Source organism: Papio anubis, chromosome 5, assembly GCF_008728515.1.
Source record: "Papio anubis isolate 15944 chromosome 5, Panubis1.0, whole genome shotgun sequence".
Classification (NCBI taxonomy): Eukaryota; Metazoa; Chordata; class Mammalia; order Primates; family Cercopithecidae; genus Papio; species Papio anubis.
The window spans coordinates 20,986,260-21,011,272 of record NC_044980.1 but is presented as its reverse complement, the minus strand read 5'-3'; the positions used below and the strand labels follow the sequence as shown (position 1 = coordinate 21,011,272).

General features: G+C 38.2%; 1 protein-coding gene across 5 annotated transcripts in view; it reads left to right on the top strand.

The window, feature by feature from the left end:
- The window catches only part of CDH12 (cadherin 12), a 1,145,481-nt gene that overhangs the window by 1,099,001 nt on the left and 21,467 nt on the right, over positions 1-25,013 (top strand). For all 5 annotated transcript variants that reach the window (XM_031666714.1, XM_031666715.1, XM_031666713.1 and 2 more), the window contains one exon: positions 7,476-7,612. In XM_031666714.1, coding sequence (XP_031522574.1) covers positions 7,476-7,612 — 137 coding nt within the window. The remainder of the gene's footprint in view (positions 1-7,475; positions 7,613-25,013) is intronic.

Below are 25,013 nucleotides of genomic sequence, written 5' to 3'. Positions count from 1 at the left end.
ATAGGATCTGTGCAATGAATTCAATACAATATTTAAGTGGCAGGTGCTATGTACAAACAACAAACAACATCCCAGGTCCTTGACAACACAGAGATGAACAAAGCTAGTCTCAGAGCTCTCAAGAAATTTAACAAGCTTTGGGTAAGTAAGATAATCATGTCACGTACACAAAATGTATACAAGCTGTGTTATATTTGCCAACATCTACATAATAATGGAATATTATTAGCATTAAAGAATGATCTGTTCATTGCAGAGATTTTCAAAGATGGAAATAAAGAAAAGCTTTGAAAAATATCATGCAAGTTAACTGGAATTCACAAGAAAAGAGTAAGAGAATTCCAAAAATTAGTGGAGTTTCCACTTAACGAATGGCAGCAGGATGCGGTCTGTAGACACACTCCACAGTGAAACAAGAATAAATGACATTTGTTTCTTTAAGAAATAAAAGACACTCATTTACAGCCTCTGGAAACTTTTCTAAGGGCATGCAGCACATAAAGAACAATTTATTCAAGAAAAGCTACTAAAACTTGGTAAGAATAGCAAAAGGCAGTGACACTTAACCCAGAACCTGCTCCCCCCTCCCATGCCTATGTCCTTGCTCTGCTTGATAGAAATGCCCACCTGGCAGGTGCGGTAAAAAGACGTGGTTTCTCTTCCCTTCGCAACCAGTCAAGGGCCATGATACCTTACCAGGAGGGGCAGAATGCAAACATTACATAAAACTATAAAAATTAATAATTATTACAATGTTTTATTGCACTTGTGACATATATGGATGTAACAGGTGTAATATACACAGTTATTGCACGTAACTATATAGAAGAAACATTTCTATATTTTACTCTAATTAAGTTAGTATGAATGTGAATCTGATGAGTTAAGTCATATATGGCAAAATTTAAAGCAGATACTAAGAAAATAAATGATATAATAAAAATCATTAAAGAAATACTCACTTATTGTAAAAGAAAGAAGTAGAGAAGAAATAGAGAAACAAAAAAGACATGAGAAATATAGAAAACCTAAAAAACAAAATGGCAAATGCAAATACCATTACATCAGTATTAGCTGTTGAATGGGAATGGATTAAACAACCTAATCAAAGAGAAAAGATTATCAAAGAATCAAAGAATAAAAACTGATGACTATATGAAGTGCATGTCTGTAGTTTAATGGTACCAAAGTCAGACAACTTGAAACCTTGACTCTGCAAATACTCATGTGCTTTTTTTTTTTTTTTTTTTTGAGACAGAGTTTTACTCTTTTTGCCCAGGCTCGAGTGCAGAGTGCAATGGTGTGATCTCAGCTCACTGCAACATCTGCTCCCCCGGGGTTCAAGTGATTCTCCTGCCTCAGCCTCCCAACTAGCCGGGACTACAGGCACATGCCACCATGCCCAGCTATTTTTTGTATTTTTAGTAGAGACAGGTTTCACCATGTTGGCCAGGGTGGTCTCCATATTTTGACCTCGTGATCTGCCCGCCTCAGCCTCCCAAAGTGCTGGGATTACAGGCGTGAGTCACCAAGCCTAGCCTCATGGGCTTTTTTTTTTTTTTTTTAAACATTTTGCAGCATATGACTATACCAGGCTCTCTTATCTTTTAGAATTTCTCTAATGTCACCACAATCCTTCTAGGTACAAGATAATGTACTTCATGACATTTCACAGAACATCCTACCCATCCCACAGTGAATCTGATGTTGCAGAATTTTTACTATGCTAATAGAGAAAGAACACAGGAATAGAAGCAGTGTGGAGCTTGACTTGACAATTTTTGCCTGGCTAGTTGGAAGACTAGTATGTAGGGGGGTAAGGGGAAGTCAGTTTGGAAACGAAGTTAATCTAATTCACCCCAAGAAACAGAAGCACAGGATATCTATAACAGAGGGTAAAAACATCTGCAAAACACTCACTCAGATCATTAGCTTCCAATCAGAATAAGCATCAGAATTACCTAAAATTACAGAAGCTTTACCTTTGTCTATATTGGCATTATCCTGAGATAAAGTCTGGAAATACTTATTTTCAAAATATGATTCTTCATCTCCCTAACCAGGTGGCTTATGTTTACATTACCGATACTGGGACAAATGAATCATCTTTGTTCTTGGAAAAACATAATTAAGTATTTAGGGCTCGAGGGACGTGGTATCTGTATGATGTTCTCAAATGGGACTGACAGAATATCAGTATGTATTTATACATTGGGAAAGTGGTAAAGTAAATGTGGGAAAATATTAACATAATAAGTGCAAGTGAAAGGTATGTGGAATTTTATTGGGCAATTCTTACAACTTTATTATAAATTTGAAATATTTTAAAATTAGTAATAACATATTAAAAACCAGTGATTTGTCTCAGTTGTATTTGAGAGTTTCTAATACAAATCATGCACCAAGGACTACTCATAGAGAAATTAATAGTTTTTTAATAATAATGTATAAGAAAATCCTTGACCTAAATCACTCATTTTTTTTCATGTCATTGTGCTTCTCAGACAGTTTTCTATGGTCATTCTAAACAACTTACGGTTCCTCACAGTACCTGTGTGGTTTTGCTACTGCTGTTGCAGCTTTCTAAAACACCGTCTATTCCTCTCCTCACTTTTTCTGCTTCAACCTCCTCTTGGATGATTTCCATATAGCCTTCTAATGTCAGACAAATATCATGTGCAGGAAGGATTGCCTGAAGCACTAGGTTTTACGTTTGATGTGTTTTCTTGGCACTCCTGCAGAGCCTTCTTTACGATCTCTCTTTTAGGCATTGAAATAGTCTGTTTATCCGTGTCTTCCCCACTAAAGTCTTCAGTGATGGGCATCATACTTTAGTTATTTTTATATGTTTCATCTCTAGAATAATGTATAGTGTATAGTGGACACCCAGCAGATATTTAATAAATTGAAAAATTGAACACAGTAAGCCTACATCAGCAATTCTGTCAGAAATACTACAGTTAATAAGGAGTTTCAGTGGCAATTTTCTTCTTAAATTAGGCATATGGCAAGTTAAATGAGGTGCTGTAAAGCAGTATTTTGAGAAATACTTTCTTGTTCAGGAAAGAATATGCAATACGGAGAATTAAGCTCATTATATCTCTGTGTTTCCTGACCTTTAGGCGTACCTTAACTTCATTTTTAATTTTTGAGAGCATTCATGTGAGCTAAGGTACCACACTGAAATGGGAAGACATCAATGCTTTCTCACTCCTCCAATAAACAGAAGAAATGTCAAAATTAGATTAACAGCATGGCTCATACCCTATTCTAATAAATACCATGCATTTTCCGGTTCAGAAATCAATGACAGACATACCTTGGAAATATTGCAGGTTTGGTTCCAGACTACCACAATAAATCAAATATTGCAATAAAGCAAGTTAAACATTTTTTTGGTTTGCCAGTACACATAAACATTATGTTTACACTATATTCTAGTAAGTGTGAAATGGCATTATGCCCAAAAAAGTACATGCCCTAATTAAAAATACTTTATTGCTAAAAAACAAAAAAACAAAAAACAACAAAAAACAACAACAACAACAACAGAAACCACTGAAGATCATCTGAGCCTTCAGCAAGTTGTAATCTTTTTTGCTGGTAGAGGGTCTTGCCTTGAACTCAGTGGCTACTGACTGATTGGGGCGGTGGTTGTTGAAGGGTGGGGCGGCTATGGCAATTTCTTAAGAAAACAATGAGGTTTGCTCTGTCAGTCGATTCTTCCTTCCACAAAGTATTTCTCTGCAGCGTGTGATGCTGTTAAGTAGCATTTACCTACAACGGAACTTCTTTCAAAATTGGAGTCAATCCTCTTAAAACCTGCCACTGCTTTATTAAGTTTATATAATATTCTAATTTTTTGTTATGATTTCGATAGTATTTGTAGTATCTTCACCAAAAGTAGATGTTATCTCAAGAAATAACCTACTTTTCTCATCTATAAGAAGAAAGTCCCCATTTGTTCAAGTTTTATCATGAAATTGCAACAATTCAGTCCATCTTAGGGCTTTACTTCTACTTTCAGTTTTCTTGTTACTTCCACCCCTCTGCAATTACTTCCTCCATTGAAATCTTGAGTCCCTCAATATATTCCAACCCATGAAGGTTGGAATAACTTCTTCCAAATTCCTGGTTTTATCTTTTGACCTCCTCTCATGAATCACCAGTGTTCTTAATAGCGTCTAAAATGATAAATCCTTTCCATAAGGTTTTCAATTTACTTTGTCAAGAATCATCATAGAAATCACTATCTTTGGTAGCTATAGCCTTACAAAATATATTTCTTAAATAAGAAGACTTGAAAGTCAAAATTACTTTTTTGATCCATGGACTTCAGAATGAATGTTGTGTTGCCAGTCAAGGAAACAACATTCATTTCTTTATACATCTCCATCTGAGCTCTTGGGTGACTAGGTGCATTGTCAAAGAGCGGTAATATTTTGAAAGGATTTTTTTTTCGTGAGCAGTGGGTCTCGACAGTAGACTTAAAATATTTAGTAAACCTGCAGGGTGTGGTGGCTCACGCCTATAATCTCAGCACTTTGGGAGGCTGAGGTGGGCAAATCATGAGGTCAGGAGTTTGAGACCATTCTGACCAACATGGTGAAACCCCATCTCTACTAAAAATACAAAAATTATCTGGGCGTGGTGGCATGCACCTGTAATACCAGCTACTCAGGAGGCTGAGGCAGAAGAATCGCTTGAACCTGGGAGGCGGAGGTTGTGGTGAGCCAAGATCACACCATTGCATTCCAGCCTGGCTGACAAAGTGAGACTCTGTCTCAAAAAAAAAAAAAAAAAAATTAATAAGCCATGCTGTAAACAGATGTGCTGTCATCCAGGCTTTGTTGTTCCATTTATAAAGCAACAGGCAGAGTAGATTTAGCAAAATTCCTAAAGACTCTAGGATTTTTATAATGGTTAATGAACACTGGCTTCAACTTCAAATCACCACTTGTATCAGCTTCTGCTAAGAGAGTCGGACTGTTTTTTGAAGCTTTGAAGCCAGGCATTGACTACTCTTTTCTAGCTGTAAATGTCCTTGATGGCATCTTCTTCCAATAGAAGGCTGTTCTACATACTTTTAAAATCTGTTGTTTAGTGTAGCCACCTTTATTGATGACCTTATCTAGATCTTTTGATAACTTTCTGCAGATTCTACATAAGTACTCCCTGCTTTACCTTGCACGTTAATGTTATAGAGAAGACTTATTTCCTTAAACCTCATAAACGAACCTCTGCTAGGTCACATTTTTCTTCTGCAGTTTCCTTACTTCTCTCCACCTTCATAGAATTGAAGACAGCTAGGGTCATATTCTGGATCAGGCTTTGGCTTAAAGGAATATTGTGCCTGGTTTTTTCTTCTATCCAGACCACTGAAGTTTCTCTATAACCACAATAAGACTCATTTGCTTTTAAACCATTCCTGTCTTCACTGGAGTAGCACTTTCATTTTCCTTCAAGGACTCCTCCTTTGCATTCACAGCTTGGCTGTTTGGCATGAGAGGCCTGGCTTTTAGACTATCTTGGCTTTAGGCATGCCTTGTTCACTGAGCTTAATCATTTCTAGCTTTTAATTAAAAGTGAGATATGTGTGACTCTTTCATTTGAACAGTTAGAGGCCACTGTAGAATTATTAATTGATTGATTTTCAATATTGTTGTGTCTCAGGGCCTAGGGAAGGCCCAAGGATCAGGAGACAGATGGGGGAATGGCTGGTTAGTGAAGCAGTCAGGACACACAACGTTTATTGATTAAGTTTACCCTTTTATATGGGTGCAGTTCATTGTGCCTCAAAATCATTCATTGTGATTCAAAATAATTTCAATAGTAACATCAAGTATCACTGTTCATACATCACCCTAACAGTTATAATATTAATTAAAAATTTTGAAATATTACAATAATTACCAAAACGTGACACAAATATGAAGTGAGCACTCACTGTTGGAAAAATGATGCTGATGAACTTACTTGACACAGGGTTGCAATAAACTTTCAATTTGTAAAAACGGCACTAGGGGTGAAGTACAATAAAGTGAAGAGCTGTAAATTAAAGTATACCTGTACTAACAGGTATAGACTAGTATGGAATGATATATTTCAGATATATTTCACTTGTAAATGCAAGTGATCTAGAACTGAAATAACATACAAACTGCTACAGTTTCAAATAATCAGCTTGTCAAAATAAATAGTTTGTTATGTTGAGATACACATCCCTTTACTGACTTTTCACCATGAACACTTTCTTTGGAGTGGGGATTCCAAGGGACTGACTAACAATGATGCCATCTGCTTTCAGCCATTGTTTGAAATGACCTCTCTTTGGTACCAGGCTAGAATAAAATGATGACAAATATTTTGTGTATTGTACCTTTTGATTAGCAAAATCTTCTCCCATGAAATGTTCTATTTAAAATTGGTAAGACTATATAATGATAATCATATGGGAAACATTGATGACCTGGTTCAAACATCAATCTAAAACTTTCTGTTTTAATTTGGACAGATTCCTTCATGTCTCTATGCTTTCTGTTTTCTTATATATAAAACAGATTGATAATACTATTCTTCAGACATTTCATATTCTCAATGTTTAAGCATTGAGAATAATGTCTATCAAATGGTCATATTTAAAAATGTTAATGATTGTTATGACTGAAAACACATGTTGGAAAAAGAATTTCACTTAATATCAATCCATATATCTACTGTTACGTAAAGATTTAAATACATGCATTTTTTATTTTGCTATTCATTTTCCTGGAATTTTTAGTCCAGTTGCTTCACATAGGGCGACATACATTATTATCAAATCTGTCACATAATAAACGTGATAAAGAGACATCATTATCCAAGGTCACTGTTTTTTTTTTAATGTTGACTGATATATAGTAAAACAACAATCAAACAATAAAATACACAACAAAATAAAACAACAATGACCATTTTATATGTGCTTGAGGAAAATATTTTTGTATAATCACCAAATTGTCAGTTAAAAAATTTACCTTTTGTTTCCATGATGTTATTTTTCTATCTTTGGAAACAAAGATTCTACCTCTGTTTTGGCCTGGGTTCTTTGTAGTTGTTTCCAGGTGCTTCTCTCAACCCTATTTCCACAGCCATAGCCACTGTTAAGGAATTTTTTACTGCTTTGAAAAGTTTTAATATTCAGCAGGTTAAGGAAACTCATGGTCAGCTTTAGAATTTTAGTCTTTGCTGAGCTTTCAAGGTGCCAAGACCCTAAAATAATATGAACAGCAGGAGTACTAAATCTTTTATTATTTCCAGTTTCCCCTTGAGCATACTGACTTTGCAATAAAGAAGCTGTCATTTACACTCTTCTTTATTGCAAAGTGGGTAATAGCTACATGGAGAAAAATAAGAAACTGTGTCAAGTTAGCCTAAGTGCCATTATGATTAATGTGTAATCATTGCACATTTGCATCTACTCTTTTCATATACAGGTACTTCATAGATTGGAAGAGTGATGGGGACAGCTACTTTACAATAGATGGAAATGAAGGAACCATCGCCACTAATGAATTACTAGACAGAGAAAGCACTGCGCAGTATAATTTCTCCATAATTGCGAGTAAAGTTAGTAAGTATGGCATGGACAGAATCAATGTTATACTGCAGTTCTTTGGATTTAAGACTCTTAAACGAGTCCCTGCTGAGATGTTTTTCATTTTTGGACTGACAGCTGAGTGGTCTCGCGGGGAAACTCAGAAACCTGTTCCTTTTCCTCACAGCGTAAGTCCGGAGAAATTGTGACAGCTGCCAATGAGTCCTGTTTGCAGGATTGCATGAATATCTAGTAGTGCATTTCATTGTGTGACCTCATCCTTTTCTATGCTCTACCCTCAAAAATTCACCCGAGTATTAATTTCTCTTCCACACGGGTTCCTTTTACATATCGTTGGGAATTTCACAGGGCCAGGCAAGGTGAAATAATTATCATATAAAATCACCCATTCTGAAATATTTTCTGACATAGAAGAGAGTACTTAAAAACTCATACATCTTCCCTTTCTCTCCCTTTATTCAAATTTATTTTTGATGGCTATCCCTGTGGAATATACAGGAGTTTCAATTGCAATTCTTCAAGGAGTGGCTCAAAATGTTTACAATTATTAGGAATTATTTCTTGAGTTGGTTTCTGCTTGGTTCAGAAGAGAATCCTCTAGACTGAGAGTGCTTATAGGTTTTATTTGTTTGACAGAACAATCAAGGTTATTATCACAACTTTCTCAAGTAATGTATGGGGGTGAGAGTGGTGACGTTTGGCTCTTGAGATAGTTGTTTTTAATAAAAGTGCATCTCCCCATTCCTTTTACTTATGGTCTCTTGAAAGGTTTGGAAAAATCTCAACTGGATCTCTTCCATTTGCTTCCTTCTTATTTTATTTTGTGCATCTGGTGCAAATTTATAACACTTTAGCAGCTAATTCTAACTTTCCATGCAGGGAATAGCTGTGAGCATTTCTGCTGAAGGGTTTTGATCAGTCCAACTCAGTGGGGATGTAAACATGAAAAAGTTTGGTTTGTCTTCAACAACTCCGTACAAACATGAATAGTCAGATATCCATTCCCACATCCTCATGACATCTTTAGCTGATCCCATTAGTTTTAGGTTATTTTGATTATTAAAAGTAAGTCTAACAAAAAAGATCATGCAGCTTCTGCCTTGCTCGTTGGAACAGTTATTGTTCCCAAGTATCATGTAAGAAGTCTGACTACCCGGAGGCTGCCATACTAGAGAGGTCACATTGTGGTGCTCTAGTTGACAACTCCAGCTCAGCTCTGCCTTCCAGCCATACCTCCCAGTGTTGTGGAAATGTGAGTGATGCTGTCTTGGAGCCTGTAGTCCAGTCCACTTTACTAGTGGACTACCACAATGTAAACTTCATCAATGCCATGTGAAATGGAATATTAACCCAGCCAAATCCTGCCCAAATTCTTACCCACAAAATTGTAATAAATGTGAAAATTTATTCATCACAACTTTACAATATTTCACAATTATTAAAAGCAACTACATTTTGGTGTCTGCTGATACACGGGAACAGATATCTGAAGAACTCAAAGACAACATAATCAGAACCTTCATTCCTTGGGGGTGGGGCTATTGATTCTCCAGTTTCTTGCAGTAGAAAGGAAAGAGGGGAATTTTAAAAATGCATAAATCTCTATTAATGTAGTGCCAATATAGTGCTCCATTGGTTGCCACCTTTTTTTTTTTATTTTTTAGATACAGTCTCGCTCTGTCTCCCAAGCCGGAGTACAGTGGTGTGATCTCGGCTCACTGCAACCTCCACCTTCTGGGTTCAAGTGATTCTCCTGCCTCAGCCCGCCAAGTAGCTGGTATTACAGGCAGGCACCACCACACCTGGCTACTTTTTGTACTTTTAGTAGAAACGGGGTTTCAACATCTTGGCCAGGCTGGTCTCGAACTCCTGACTTTAGGTGATCTACCTGCCTTGGCCTCCCAAAGTGCTGGGATTACAGGAGTGAACCACCATGCCTGGCCTTTTTTTTCCACAGAAATATTTTTTTTTTAAGTTATTTTTTATTATTATACTTTAAGTTCTAGGGTACATGTGCATAACGTGCAGGTTTGTTACATATGTATACTTGTGCCATGTTGCTGTGCTGCACCCATCAACTCGTCAGCACCCCTCAACTCGTCATTTGCATCAGGTACAACTCCCAATGCAATCCCTCCCCCCTCCCCCCTCCCCCTCCCCATGATAGGCCCCGGTGTGTGATGTTGCCGCCGTTTTTAGGACTAAACTGGAATGGCAGTAAAGACAGTTGTTGAAATGCTAATTCTCATGTAATTTTGTGAATTATTTGCTGTTGGGGGCTCTAGGTGTCCCCTCCGCATGGGAATCTGACATGGGCACCCAGTGGTAGACCTTATAACTTCTTAATTCTAGGGCCCCCTTGCTTAGCAGGTGGCCTTTTTGAGTAAATTGATAGCATGATTTCTCAATTTTAGCTCCTTTTTCCTGTGTCCAGTTGACCATGGGAAATTCACTCATTTTCATGACATTAAAACCGGTGCATTATGGGTTGCCACTATATTGCAAGTTTCCTCTGCCTTGCCATCTTCTTTCATATCTGCCCTCTTTGGGCAGTAAGGCTTGGGATAGTCAGCGAGTTAGCTTCCAAGCAGTCATATGGTAGGGAAAAGAGAATGACAGTCTCTCCTTCTTGAAGGGCTCCCATCCTTATTTTCTTTGTTTTCCCCAAGTCTCCTTTCACACCTGGCGTCTTTCTCCCCTCCCATACCACATCCTATTATAGTCACATATGTTTTCCTCATTCATTTCATGCTTTCATTTATTTCATTTATACAGAATTTGGGGACAGCTAAAATGTATCAGAATTTAAAAAATCCTCTTTTGTTTTCTAAGATTTTTGAGAAATATGGTGAAAATGAGTTGTCTAAGTTACAGAATAGAAGACCTCTGTCAACCATGTTACTTTCACTCTAATGACAGGGATACAATAAGTGACAACTGACCAGTCACTTCAATAACTTCTACTTATCATAAACATATCATCCATAATAAAATATTATTAAGTAGAAAACTATCTAATCTAACCTAAACGATCCTATTAATACACAAACAGGTGCATATTTCCTTGATGTAGAGATAGTAGGCCCATGTGCCTTAATTCTAGATGGATGTCTCAGATAGTTTATTGATTGCTTCTACTATAGCTGTGGCAGGTCTCTTTCTCTCCAGGGACTCCCTGGGCTATGAAAGCAATTATCATAGTATTGAAGACACTCATAACAATAAGGTCTAGTGCCTTCTTTCAGAGCCTTGAGCTTCAACCATTTAGAAAATGGAAGGAAGTATGACCGTTTATAGTGGAAGCAAGTGTCATTAGTCCCTAAAGTTTAGATCTTAGAATCCTAATTTGTTAGTTATCAATATAATTGGTGCATATGCGGACTCTGTCACACTGCCACCTGCTGGCTAAAGTTGTTGCCTAAATGAAAATTAGGAATCCACAGGGCATGGATACTAATAAGTTATATTGCCCCTCACTGGGTCATAGGCAGAGCCAGTACTTAGACAAATAAACAAAATATGTGCACAATCTAAGAGTGATGCCAAACTAATATTCTTAAAATTGACTTCTGGTTTATTCTAGTATCTACTTCATGACCAATGTAAAGATTTTAGAACCGTAAAGAAAATCTGGTGTGACAAAGACTATATATCTGTATGAAAAATAAAAAGTCTAAACACATATCATGTGGTAAAGATTCTATAAGAAGAGTAGGCAATTTAGTTTGAATGCACAGCTTAAAAGTAAACTTTATTCATATTCTAATGCCTAAGACTGTCTTCACTGATCACACTAGCCAGCTGAGCAGGGTATATCATCATCGTGAATAAATGAGAAATGAATAGCCCACACTTGCCCTGCCAAGAAAAATGAAATTGCTTAAGTATACCTTATTGCAGATTGAACTAGCATATGTTTTGGCTCTGACCCTTTTCTAAAAACTCTCAGGTGAAATGAAATGGCACGATGATTGAACAACTTCCAATTAATTAAAAAGCAGTCATTAATCAGTGTTGCTATAGTTGGAGGTCCAAATAATTTTATTACACTTCTAATAATTATTTTATGCATTACTGCTTTGCTGTTTTTATTATATTAACCTTGAGTATTTTCAATAAGACAGAGACTCCAAACTTTACTTCATTCACATTATCAGAAAGTTTCAACAGGCAAATGTTTCTAGGATTTTTGTGTTACTTTAACAAATGTCATTAATTAAAGATAACTAACCAGACAAGGTGGCTTGCAACATAGTCCCAGCTACTCAAGAGGCTGAGGTGGGAGGATCACTTGAGGCCAGGAGTTCAAGACCAGTCTGAGCAACATAGTGAGACCCCATAGTGAGTCTCAAAAAAGAAAAACAAAATTAACAAAAGGAAAAAGAAAGTTAATAAATAAATAAATAAATAAAAATAACTAAACATAACTTCACTAAATCCTTATATTTTATATGATTATAAAATCAAAAGGTGATACTGGAGACAATTCTTTTCTTGGTCCTATTAGTTATCAAAATGGCAATGAATTGGTCCCATTTATTGTGAAATAAGTAAAAAAAAAATGGGTTCCCTTACTAAATGCTATATTGAAAAAAGTTTACATACAATTGTATCATTATGAGTTGTGATTAAGTTGTTAGATAATTAATTTTTAAGGTTATCTTCTCTATAGAGCTATTTTATGCTGTAACTTTTTAAAATTTCACATAAAGTAATATTATCTTCATATGTACAGAAAATCAAATTTCAAGATTGGTACCTATAATTCAGATTCAACGTAAATTCATGCATTTTTTGGTATCACCTGTATAGAGTACTATCTATGAGCAAAATATTATTTGTTGTGGGTTAGGAGAAAACTGATTAGGACTGGTGTCTATTCTTAAGGACATTACAATTTAGGAGTAGTTATAAATTGACCAGATTTGTAAATTTTGGTAAGTAATAAGTATGCAAATTATGCTGAATTCCAGGGAAATTAGATTGAAGTGAACTGTTATATAAACTTCAGAGGTTGCAGGCTTGCAAAAGGTTAGGATTGACCACAGTATGGTCATGAAGAATTTAAACAAAAAAAAAAAAAGAGAGAGAGAGAGAGATAGATAAATAGATAGATAGATAGATAGATAGATAGATAGATAGATAAGTTTTTCCAGCAGAATTTTCTGAATTTTTTTTGGCTTGTATGCCAAATAGTCAGCTATGAAATGTATTATCAGAACATATGAGAAGTGAGTACCTAATTTTTCTAGAATAACATTAAGTAACAATAGAATAAAGTAATAAACTATTTTAATAGCCTTCTATGCGTTAACTCATCTGATCCTTTCAATGAACCTGCAAAGTGAGTGTTCTTGTAAGCATTGTAGTCATGAGGAATGGACTCTCGATATATTTTGTCTGTAGCTCAGTGTCACACAGCTAATGATGACCAGGCTCGGACCAACACCCTGCAGTCTCTCACTCCAAAACACATTCTGTGAATTAGATTGACAACATTTCCACAGGGAACATATTCATCCTGCTTCATTTATTTATTTTAAATAATTTAGGGGGTGTGATTGGGAGATGTTGGTCAAGTAATAAAACAATTTCAGTTAGATAGGAGGAATAAATTCAAGAGATCTATTGTACAACATGATGACTATAGTTAACACATTATATTCCTGAAAAATCTTGACAGAGTGGATATAAAATGTTTCTACAAAAATTATAACTATGTGAGGTAGTGCGTATGTTAATTAGCTAGAGTTATTCTACAATGTATATATACTTCGAAACAGTGCATTGTACACGATAAATACGTACAATTTTATCTTTCAGTTAAAATATTAACTTAGAAATGTTAGTGGTAGGCTGGGCGTGGTGGCTCACGCTTGCAGTCCCAGCACTTTGGGAGGCCAAAGCAGGGGGATCACTTGAGATCAGGAGTTCGGGACCAGCCTGGCCAACATGGTGAAACCTTGTCTCTCCTAAAAACACAAAAATTAGCTGAATATTGTGGCAGGTGCCGTGCCTATAATCCCAGCTACTCGGGAGGTGGAGGTTGTAGTGAGCCGAGGTCAAGCCACTGCACTCCATCCTGGGTCACAGAGTGAGACTCTGTCTCAAAAAAAAAAAAAAAAAAAAAAAAGTTAGTGCTAACAACTGTCAAGGTGATTTCCATTGTGTAGATAAATAATAACATAGTAAAAAAGGCTAAATATTTTTGTTTGCAATGTACATATAGTTGAAGTGAAATACATATTTATTATCTATCCATATTTAAGCTTATTAGATGACTTACATATTAAAATCCAATAGAAATTTGCATTTTAGAAAGAAAAAACAAAGACTCAAAATAGAATTAAAAACATGTATGTAATGTTATGTACATGACAGTGGTATAGTTAGGTAGATTTCTTTGTATGCCCAATAAATGTGAATTACCAGGGTCTCAAGCTACAGTAAGAGTTCCTAATAACTTAATTGTGAAGGACTTTTCCTGATAATTTCCCTTGTACATTAAAAGAGTTTGTGTACCTGACATGATACTCTTATTTAATCAATATTTATGAAATAACTTTATGTTTAATTAATCAGAGTGACAATTTGATCAAAATAATAGCATACTTAGTTGATATAATTACAAAATGATATGTCAATTAATCTTACAATGAAATGATATGTAATATCTAACATGCCAGACTCTTTGAAATATTGAAAAAATACAGCCTCATTATCAGTAATTTCTCAATACCTCAGTTGGGAACTGATGAACAAAAACATACTTGGTACTTATGACATGACAACTATGTATTTTTCACCTTGTGTTCAGTGGTGTCATCATAGGTCGTGTCTTGGGATGACTAAGTGATGAGAATTAGTTAAGACACATAAGACGTATGAACCAATGTAGACCTTCAAAATCAGGGCAGAGTGTGGGAAGGAATAAGACTTTCTGGCAAATATGTTCAATGATGCAAGCAGCATATGGCGCTCTCAATATGGTGCCCCTGAATAAGGCAATCTTAATTATAAATGGGGCGGAGGATGGCACATAAATAGAAGATGAAGTCACAAATATGCTAAAAATGGGTGGAGCATAATACTGGTAATCAGAAGTGGATCATATTTAGGTTTTAAGGGTGGAAAGACAGCAACATTTCTTTGAAATATGTTCTCAGTTACTACACTGCTATTCATGAACAGGTCTTCAATTCTTGGGGAAGAAGAGTGCAAGAACTTGGAAGAAAAACCTACTCCTTATGTATGGGTTATTAGTTACTTATGCCATGTTACAAATGATACCAAAATTTGGTAGTTTAAGCAACATTTATTATTTTACAGTTAGGAGAGTTAGGAATCCATTTATGGTGGAGCTTTGTTCTCTTAGGTTTCTCTCATAAGACTGCAACTAAGTTGACTCAGTGGTTGATAGCAAGATTCAGTGTTCTGTAAGCTGTTGGACCAGTAACTATACCACACTGCTGTTTGATCTGAAGCTGCCTTCTGTTTCCAGCCACAGGAGCATCTCCATAGAGCAGTTCACAACATGGCAGCTGGCATGATCAAAATGAGCAAGAGAAAGAGAAAGTGCCAGCAAGATGAAAGTCAGCTTTTTATAACTTCATGTCAGAAATGACATCTCCTCTTTTCCCACATTCTTTTTATTGGAAGCAAGCCACTAGATTCAGGCCATACTTAAAGGAAAAGAGTTACACAAGGGTGTGAATATCAGGAGGTGGGGATCATTGGGAGCCATTATAGAAGCTTGCCTACCATATGGGCTCTTGGCAATCGGACAAGTCAATTGAAAAAGAAGAAAATTTAGAAACCATATTGGTTGGCCTCTAGGCACTGAAAATGTCATGAGAGATGCAACAATCTGGCTAAATACATTAAATATAAAATCAAAATACAGAGTGCTCCCAGAGAGAATACAATAAGTAATTATTTTTGAAAAAAAAAAAGTGTACTTTGAAGACCTAAACATAGTATGTCACATAGGAACCTCCATGTGAGCTGAGGATTTAAAAGACTAAAAAAAAAAAAAAAATCATGGAAGAAAGGAGGCTATTCTAGGTTGAGGAAACATTTTAAGCAAAGACACAGATATGAAAAGTCATTCTGAGGTCAGATATAGCAAGCAGTGTGGTATAGTTGCTGCCAAGCAGTAGACATTGAGAAAGGAGGCTGAGGCTTCATTCAACGGAGTCTTCAAAGCCTTGTGAGAATCTGCAGTTTTTCAGGTGGCACTATGAGTCTGTCCTCCTTCTCACTGTATCTCCTCTACCTGTGTGCCCCCAGCTTACTATGGATACAAGAAGCATTTCACTTCTCCAACTTTTCCTATCTGTTCCTAGGCCTGCATTTCTGTGAGCCAGCACTGATTGGCTTACAATGTGTTCACCTGGGTGACTATACAGTTAACCTTACGAGTGATCAAGTGACAAAGAGGTGTGGATTCTTTGTGGCATTTGGGCAGAAATATTCTCCTCCAGAATTTGGCCACACTTGTTTTCAAAAAAAGGTATTAATAGTTCTATTCACTTTGAGAATAGGCATCCTTGGTTTGGCCTTTTCTTCTCTTCTGGCCTTCCTCAAGGTGAATCACAGCCACCTGCATCAGAGACACCTGGAACATTTCCTAAAGGGAAGATTCTTGTATCTCTTTCAATACATGGTGAATCAGAATTTCTGGGAGTACTGCCAAGAAATCTCCATTTCAAACAAGCTCCCTGAGTAACTCTAAGGAACACTGATTTGAGACCCACTGTGTCATTCTCAAATTTGAGTAAACAAAACAGTGGAATCAGTTACCATGAATATATGTACTTCCTCAAAGACTGTAGTTGACTTTTCAGGATTAAACATAACCATTGGTTTCAATTCTCTTTCAATTGCCCAAATTACTGCTTTCCTCTTATTTTTTGTAAATGCCTTGTTTTACGTGAGTGTAGGTAGTTTATTTACTGTTTTCTAATTTCCTTTCTTTTTCCCAAATAACTATATAAAACTATTTTGTATTCTCAAAGAGAGGTAAGTGTGGTTTATACTAGAATTGCCAACATTTTATTAGTACTTGTATATTAGTCAGTGTTCTCTAAAGGGACAGAATAAGACCGATGAATATATGAAGAGGAGTTTATTAGGAGAAATGACTCACGTGATTACAAGATTTAGTCCCACAATAGACCATCTGCAAGGTGAGGAGCCAGGAAGTCAGTTTGAGTCCCAAAACCTCAAAAGTAGGGAAGCAAATAGTGCAACCTTCAGCCTGCGGCAGAAGGACGGAGAGTCCTTGATAAATCACTACTCTAAGTCCAAGAGTCCAAAACCTGTGGAACTTGGGGTCCGATGTTCGAGGAAAGGAAATATCCATCTGGCACAGGGGAATGATGAAGGCCGGAAGACTCAGCCTAGTCCTTCCGTGTTCCTCTACCTGCTTTTATCCTAGCCGTGCTGGCAGTTGATTAGATGGTGCCCAATCAGACTGACGGTGAGTCTGCCTCTCCCATCCCACTGACTCAAATGTTAATCTCCTTTGGCAACACCCTTACAGACACACCCAGGAACAATGATTTGCATCCTTCAATCCAATCAAGGTGACACTCAATATTAACCATCACAAGTCCACCCCTTGTCAACTTGAACCCACACATATCTCCTGAAATCATATATAATCACCAAATAAAGACAACAATAAGATCATGCTTATGCCTAACCATAATACAGCTATCTTTCTTACAACCAGAAGCACACTAATCATTAACCTAAATGCTATTCTATAAAGTTAACAACGTTTAAATGCTGATATGCAGTCAATAAATCTTATGTCACATGATAAAGAAAAAAAGGAAATAAAGATATTTTCTTAGTACAACTGTATGCATGTTCTTAACAAAATAAGGGGGAAGTACTCATGACAATTACAGTCTTCATTTCTTCAGCTGGTCACATGGTCGTAGCTGGTATTGATGACTACCTTCTCCTACTACCCGTTCTGTATTCCCTTTGCCTTCAGCAAGCACCTCAGCAGATAGTGGTTTTTTCCCTGGTGGAGTGACTCAAACATTCATTCCTGAAAAGTCTGGGCCATCTGTAGTCCTGCCTGGATTGGACTGTTGTTTCCAGTTAACTTTAATTACAGAGCATAGTAATACTAAGAGATGCCCTAAGGGAGCTCCTGTATTCCACACACACTCTTCTTTACCTCCATTGTGGAGTAGTGGACGGATTTCATCTTGATAGTCCTAGTCAATCACCCCAGCCAACACCGTAACTCCCTTCTTAGCCTGTTGACTTAGAGGTAGGAGGATCCCAAAGTGGACACGTGGTATCTTAACTTCCAGTTTAATGGAATCGTGTCTCCTGGTGGTAGCATTCCTCCCTCTGGATCTAAGACCTCTAGGCCAGCAGAATGTAATGTTGCAGTTATAGGAAGCAAAAACTTTGCTAGTGGGTCACTAGAAGTGATGGTGAGTGGTGCCACTTCCACTTCCACCCTTTGATTCCTGGACCCGTGACCCTTGGCTATGGAAGAAACAGTACCTTGACACTGATTCAGAGCACAGACAGTCTTCTGGAGAGCTCTGCCCCAGCCCTGCAAATTATTGTTACCTATTTGGGCTTGTAATTATGACTTAAAAAGGCCATTCCACTGTTCCATCAATCCAGCTACTTCAGAATGATGAGAAACATGGTAAGACCAGTGAATTCCATGAGAATGAGCCCACCTGTGCACTTCTTTAGCTATAAAGTAAATGTCTTGGTCAGAGGCAATGCTGTGTGGAATACCATGATGGTGAATAAGGCATTCCCTGAGTCCACAGATGATAGTCTTGGCAGAAGTATTGCGTGCAGGATAGGCAAACCCATATCCGGAATAGGTGTTTGTTCCAGTGAGGACAAACCAATGTCCTTGCCATGATGGAAGAGGTTCAGTATAATCTACTGCCACCAAGTAGCTGCCTGATCACCCCAAATAATGGTGCCATATCAAGGACTCAGTGTGCTCTCTGCTGCTGGCAAATTGGGCACTCAGCAGTGGCTGTAGTTAGGTCAGCCTTGATGAATGGGAGTTCTTGTTGCTGAGCCCATGCATAACCTCCATCCCTGCCACCATGACCACTTTGTTCATGGGCCCATCAGGCAATGACAATAGTGGCTAGGGAAAGAGGCTGAGTGGTGTCCGTTGAATGAGTCATTCTACCCACTTGATCATTAAAATCCTCCTCTGCTGAGGTCACCCTTTTGTGAGCACTCACATGAGGTACAAATATCTTCATAGTTTTTGACCACTCAGAGGTGTCTATCCACATACCTCTTCCCCACGTTTCTTTGTCATCAATTTTTTAATCATGCTTCTTCCAAGTCCCTGACCCTCCAGCTAAGCCATTGGCCACAGCACATGAATCAGTATATAATCACACATCTGGCCATTTCCCCTCCAAACAAAGTGCACAACCAGGCGGACTGCGCAAGGTTCTGCCCACTAGGAAGATTTCCCTTCACCACTGTCCTTCAGGGCTGTCCTAGAAAGGGGCTGTAGTACTGCAGCTGTCAGTTTTCAGGTGGTGACTATCAGGCAGAAACATCTGTAAACCAGGCCCTTGTCTTCTCTTACTCTGTCAACTTCTCATAGGGAACTCCCCATAAGGTTACAAGTGCAGGTTGGGGGAGAGAAGGCAGGGTGGCAGGAGTGTGGAGCATGGACATTTGAGCCTCTTCCTCATGTAACCTACTTGTGCCCTCAGGACCTGCTTGAGTCCTATCACATATATACCACTTACATTTGATGATGAAATGCTGCTGTCCATGACCCACCTTATGGCTACATGAGTCAGAAAGCACCCAGTTCATGATAGGCAGTTCAGGTCTCATGGTGACTTGATGACCCATAGTCAAACATTCAGTTTCCACCAAAGCCCAGTAACAGGCCAAGAGAGAGACAGGAGAGTAGTTATCTGCAGAAGCAAAGCAGATAACAGGAGAGTAGTTATCTGCAGAAACAGAGCAGATAACAGGAGAGTAGTTATCTGCAGAAGATGGCAGCGCCTTGCTCAGAAATCCTAAAGGCACCTGCTGTGATTCAGCTATGGGAGCCTGCCAAAAGCTCCAAGCAGCATCCATATCTGCCACTGACACCTCAAGCGTCATTGGATCTGCTGGGTCATATGGCCCAAGTGGCAGATCTGCTTACATAGCAGCCTGGACCTGTTGCAGAACATTCTGTTCTTGACCCCATTCAAAACTGGCAGCCCTTCAGGTTACTTGATGAATGGGCTGGAGTAACACACCCAAATATAGAATGTGTTACCTCCAAAATCCAGATAGGCCTACCAGGCATTGTGCCTCTTTCCTGGTTGTAGGAGGGTCCAAATGCTGCAACTTATCCTTCATCTTAGAAGGAATGTCTCAACAGGCCCACACCACTGGACCCCTAGAAATTTTACTGAGGTAGAAGTTGCCTGAATTGTAGTCTTATTTATTTTCTATCTTCTGTATGCAAATGTCCAATAAGTCCAATGTGCTTACTGCTTCTCACTCACTGGATCCAATCAGCATAATGTCATCAATGTAATGGATCAGTGGGATATCTTGTGGAAGCAAAAAATGATCAAGGTCTCTCCAAAAAGAGGATTATGATACAAAGCTGGAGAGTTTATATACCCCTGAGGCAGGACAGTAAAGGTATGTTGCTGGTCTTTCCAGCTGAAGGCAAATAAATTGCTTCTGGTGGGCCTTATGTACACAAATAGAGGAAAAGGCATTTGCCAAATCAATGGCTGTGTACCAGACACCAGGAGGTGCGTTAATTTGCTCAAGCAATGAAGCCATATCTGGTACAACAGCTGCAATTGGAGTCACCACTTGGTTAAGCTTACGAGAATCCGCTGTCATTCTCCAAGATCCATCTGTCTTCTGCACAGGCCAAATAGGAGAGTTGAATGGGGATGTGGTGGGAATTACTACCCCTGTGGTTTTCAAGTCTTTGCTGGTGGCACTAAACTCTTCAATTTATCTAGGGATGCAATATTGTTTTTGATTTACTAATTTTCTAAGTAGAGGCAGCCCTAACGGTTTCCATTTGGCCTTTCTCACCATAATAACCCTCACTCTACCAGTCAAGGAGCCAATATGTGGGTTCTGCCAACTGCTAAGTATTTCTATGCCAATGATGCCTTCTGGCACAGGGGAAATGAACACAGAGTAAGTCTGGGAACACACTGGACTCACTGTAAGTCAGGCCTGAGCTAAAATTCTATTAATTATCTGACCTCCATAAGCCTCTACTTTAACTGGAGGACCATAATGATGTTTTGGGTCCTCTGGAATCAAGGTCAACTCAGAGTCAGTGTCCAATAATCCCCCAAAAGTCTGTTCATTTCCTTTTCCCGAATGCACAGTTACCATGGTAAAAAGACAGAGGTCTCCTTGGGGGAAGATGGGAGAAAGATTAACAGCATAAATTGTTGGTAGAGTAGTGGGGTCCTTCCTCAAGGGGACCTGGCCTCTCTTCATTCAAGGGGTTCTGGGTCTGTAAACTGGTACAAATCTGGAATTGATTGAGAAACCATGATTCTCTGTTTTTAGAGTTCAAATTAGTCTTCTGTTTACTTGATCTGGAAGTTTTCTGCTTATGTAAATTAAGTAAGAATACAGTAGGCTTCCTGTAAATTTAACTTCTAGGAACACTGTGATTAATTAGCCAATGCCAGAGCGCTACACGAGTCTGACTATTTTGATTGCTGCTTTGCCTCTGCTGTCCATTACAGTAACTATGCCCACCTTGCTTTTGACGGTTGAGTGCTGTCTCTTGGCCCCTGCAACCTTGGGATCCAATTATTCCCATTGCATTTAAATTTTGTAGTTGAGTGACTGTGGTTCCCAACATAAGATCCCACATACAGAGAAGAACAATCACAAAACTCTTCAAGGATGCAGGTGCTGCCCTCACAAACCTCTTTTGGAAAGTATTGGTGACACATATGTCTTCTAGACCCTTCCAGGTGGGATGAATAGGTCTAAAGTGACTAATCTACTCTAGCATCACAATCTCCCTAAGTCTTTGGATCCCTTCCTCTATATTAAACCAAGGGAGATTATGCATTTCCAGCTTACCCACAGTGGTCCATCTTTTAATCCATATTTCAGCTAACCAAGCAAATAAAGTATTAGAACCTTTTTTAACACCACTAACTGCAATATTAAATGCAGAATCCCTACTTAGTGGGTCCAAATCAATAGATTCAACCTGATTCAACTTTATACTCCTTCCACCATTATCCCACACCCTTAATATCGATTCCCATGCCTGTTCTCCAGATTTCTGCTTATATAAATTAGAAAACTCAAGAAGTTCTTTTGGAGTTAGTGTACCTCCTTGTGGATTACCCTCTGAAAGTCACCTCTAGGGTCCCGTTGGGACTTTAGTCTAGTTATAAGTCTAGAAGCAAACAGGGGTGTTGGGGGTGGGTCCGGAAGAGTACCAACATTGTCTGGTCTGACAACTGCCTCATGGGAGGCCATCACTGTTGCCTTAGGCAGTGCAGGCTTTATCTCCTCAGACAAATGTGGAAAGGCTGATGGCAGTGTGGGTGGAGGAGGGGATGTTGCCACCACTGGGAATGGGAAAGCTGTTTCCTCTGACAATAAAGGCTTATCAGGGTTTACAAGCTGTGTCCTTACCTTTATCAGGGCCCTCTCACCAGTTTCCATTCCCAGGTGCAGGGTCCCATTCTTTTCCAATGCCCTCACTTTAACAGTAATCACCTGACAAGGCTGTGTATGTACTTTTTGTTGCAGGTCAGCTACTCTCATGATAAGACCTTTTGTCTGATTTTCCACAATTTCAGCTTTTTCTCTATAGGAGATAAGACTCTCACTCAGGGCAATCTTAGAAAATTTGAGGCTCAGTATCTGCTTCTGGACCCAGGAGTTAGACTCCCTGAGTTTATTGTTTTCCTTCATCACTTTGTCTGGTGAACAACTAACTTCATTACGTTTCTTGCTTCTCCACATATGGTCAAAGGTATTATGTACAGAGTCACAAAACTCCTTGCCTCTCATGAGCAATGAATCAGGAGTATAAAATTCATTTATTTTGCATAACTCCCTAAACAGTTCACACCAAGGACTATCGGTGTTCTCCATACTATTAGAAGCAAACTCCTTAGCATTTTTGAGTCTCATCATATTAAGCAGCCAACTCCAGAAACCCCAAAACCAGCTAAAGAAATTCGTCCTTATAATTATATTTCTCTAGAACCACTCCTGGTACTAAAAGTTGAATTAGTCAGGGTTCTCTAAAAGGACAGAACTTCTAGGAATGATGAATATAAGAAGGGAAGTTTATTAGGATAATTGATTCACACGATCACAAGGTGAAGTCCCACAACAGGCCATCTGCAAGGTGAGGAGCCAGGAAGCCAGTGCAAGTCTCAACACCTCAAAAGTAGGGAAGGCAGTAGTGCAGCCTTCAGTCTGTGGCTGAAGGCCCAAGAGCACCAGGGAAATCAATGGTGCAAGTCCAGGAGTTTATAAGCTGAAGAACTTGGAGTCTGATATTTGAGGGCAGGAAGGATCCAGCACAGGGGAAAGATGGAGGCCGGAAGATTCAGCTTGTCTAGTCCTTCCATGTTCTTCTGCCCACTTTTATCCTAAGTGCACTGGCAGTTGATTAGATGGAGCCCACCCAAATTGAGGGTGGGTCAGCATCTTTCAGTACACCGACTCAAATGTTAATCTCCTTTGGCAACACCCTCACAGACACACCCAGGAACAATACTTTGAATCCTTCAATCCAATCAAGTTGACACTCAAATTAACCATCACAACTTCAAAGAGTAATACTTCAAAGCGAGAATCACTGATAAAGTTTTCACATCATTTCCTAAAGCACTGTAATGTATCATATACATGGGAAATAATAATCATTAACATCACCATAATCATCAATTTAATTTAGAAATAATACCATTTTTTCTCATTATTATGTTATGTAAATGTAATGAAATCCAAATTTACGTTGTGATAGACTATATTTTATCTTAAATTTTCAGCAGCTTATGGGTACATTACTGTAATCAAACTGCTTAGGAATACTTTAAATCAATCTAATTGCTCCATCAAAATCACATGTAAAACTATAATGCCAGGCTTATATTTTTCTTAATTAGTATCTCATTATCACAGGAAATTAAAACTACATGATGAACTTTTCACCTAAAGGTTGAAATTTGGATAAAAATTATATTTAGACATGTAGATAAAATTCTTTTTAACATCATATACAAGAGAGAATTCACAATTAGAAAATATTTTTACATGGAAATGTTATTTTGTTGACATATACTATATCATATTGAACCTAATTACTATAGGAATAGATTCAATATGATATAGTATATGATGATACTTATAAGTTCATACTAAGAAGTATCAAAGACTCTATTTGGGCCAGGCACGGTGGCTCATGCCTGTAATCCCAGCACTTTGGGAGGCCGAGGCAGGTGGATCACCTGAGGTCAGGAGTTTGAGACCAGACTGACCAATATTGTGAAACTCCCTTCTATACTAAAATTACAAAAATTAGCCAGACGTGGTGGCATGTGACTGTAGTCCCAGCTACTAGGGAGGCTGCAGCAGGAGAGTCACTTGAACCCGTGAGGCAGAGGTTGCAGTGAACCAAGATTATGCCACTACACCCCAGCCTGGGTGACAGAGTGAGGCTCCATCTCAAATAATAAAAAAAAAAGACGGTCTCTGATACATCTTTAAATCTCATGGTCTATAGTACTTTCTGGAACATATGGATATGTACATAATTAATATATGTAAATCAACATTATTATATCATAACTTTTATGTATTAATATTTCAAGAAAATGTTTATCATGAATATAACAACAACATTTTAGTACTCATTTGTTTATTTATTCCCTAGACACAAATTTTACAAAAAATAAAAATAATGTCTTCCTCAGATGAGTTTCCAGCCTAAAGGACATCAGACATAGTGAACATAGTCAATTAGAATACTGCACTAAAATGGTTCGTTGTTAGTGTTGTTTTTGAGACAGAGTCTTGCTCCATCACCCAGGCTGGAGTGCAGTGGCGTGATCTTTACTCACTGCCACCTCCGCCTCCTAAGTTCAAGTGATTCTTGAGCCTCAGCCTCCCAAGTAGCCAGGGTTACAGGTGTGTGCCACCATGCCTGGATAGTTTTTCTATTTTTAATAGAAGTTGGGTTTCACCATGCTGGCCAGGCTGGTCTTAAACTCCTGACCTCAAGTGATCTGCCAGCCTTGGCCTCCCAATGCATTAAAATGTTAACACAGAAAAGAAGCAAAGCAGCAGGGGGTCAGAGGAGCAGACAGAAAGATACCTGGGAAATCTGCTGCAGTAACATGGCATCTAAACTGAGAAGTAT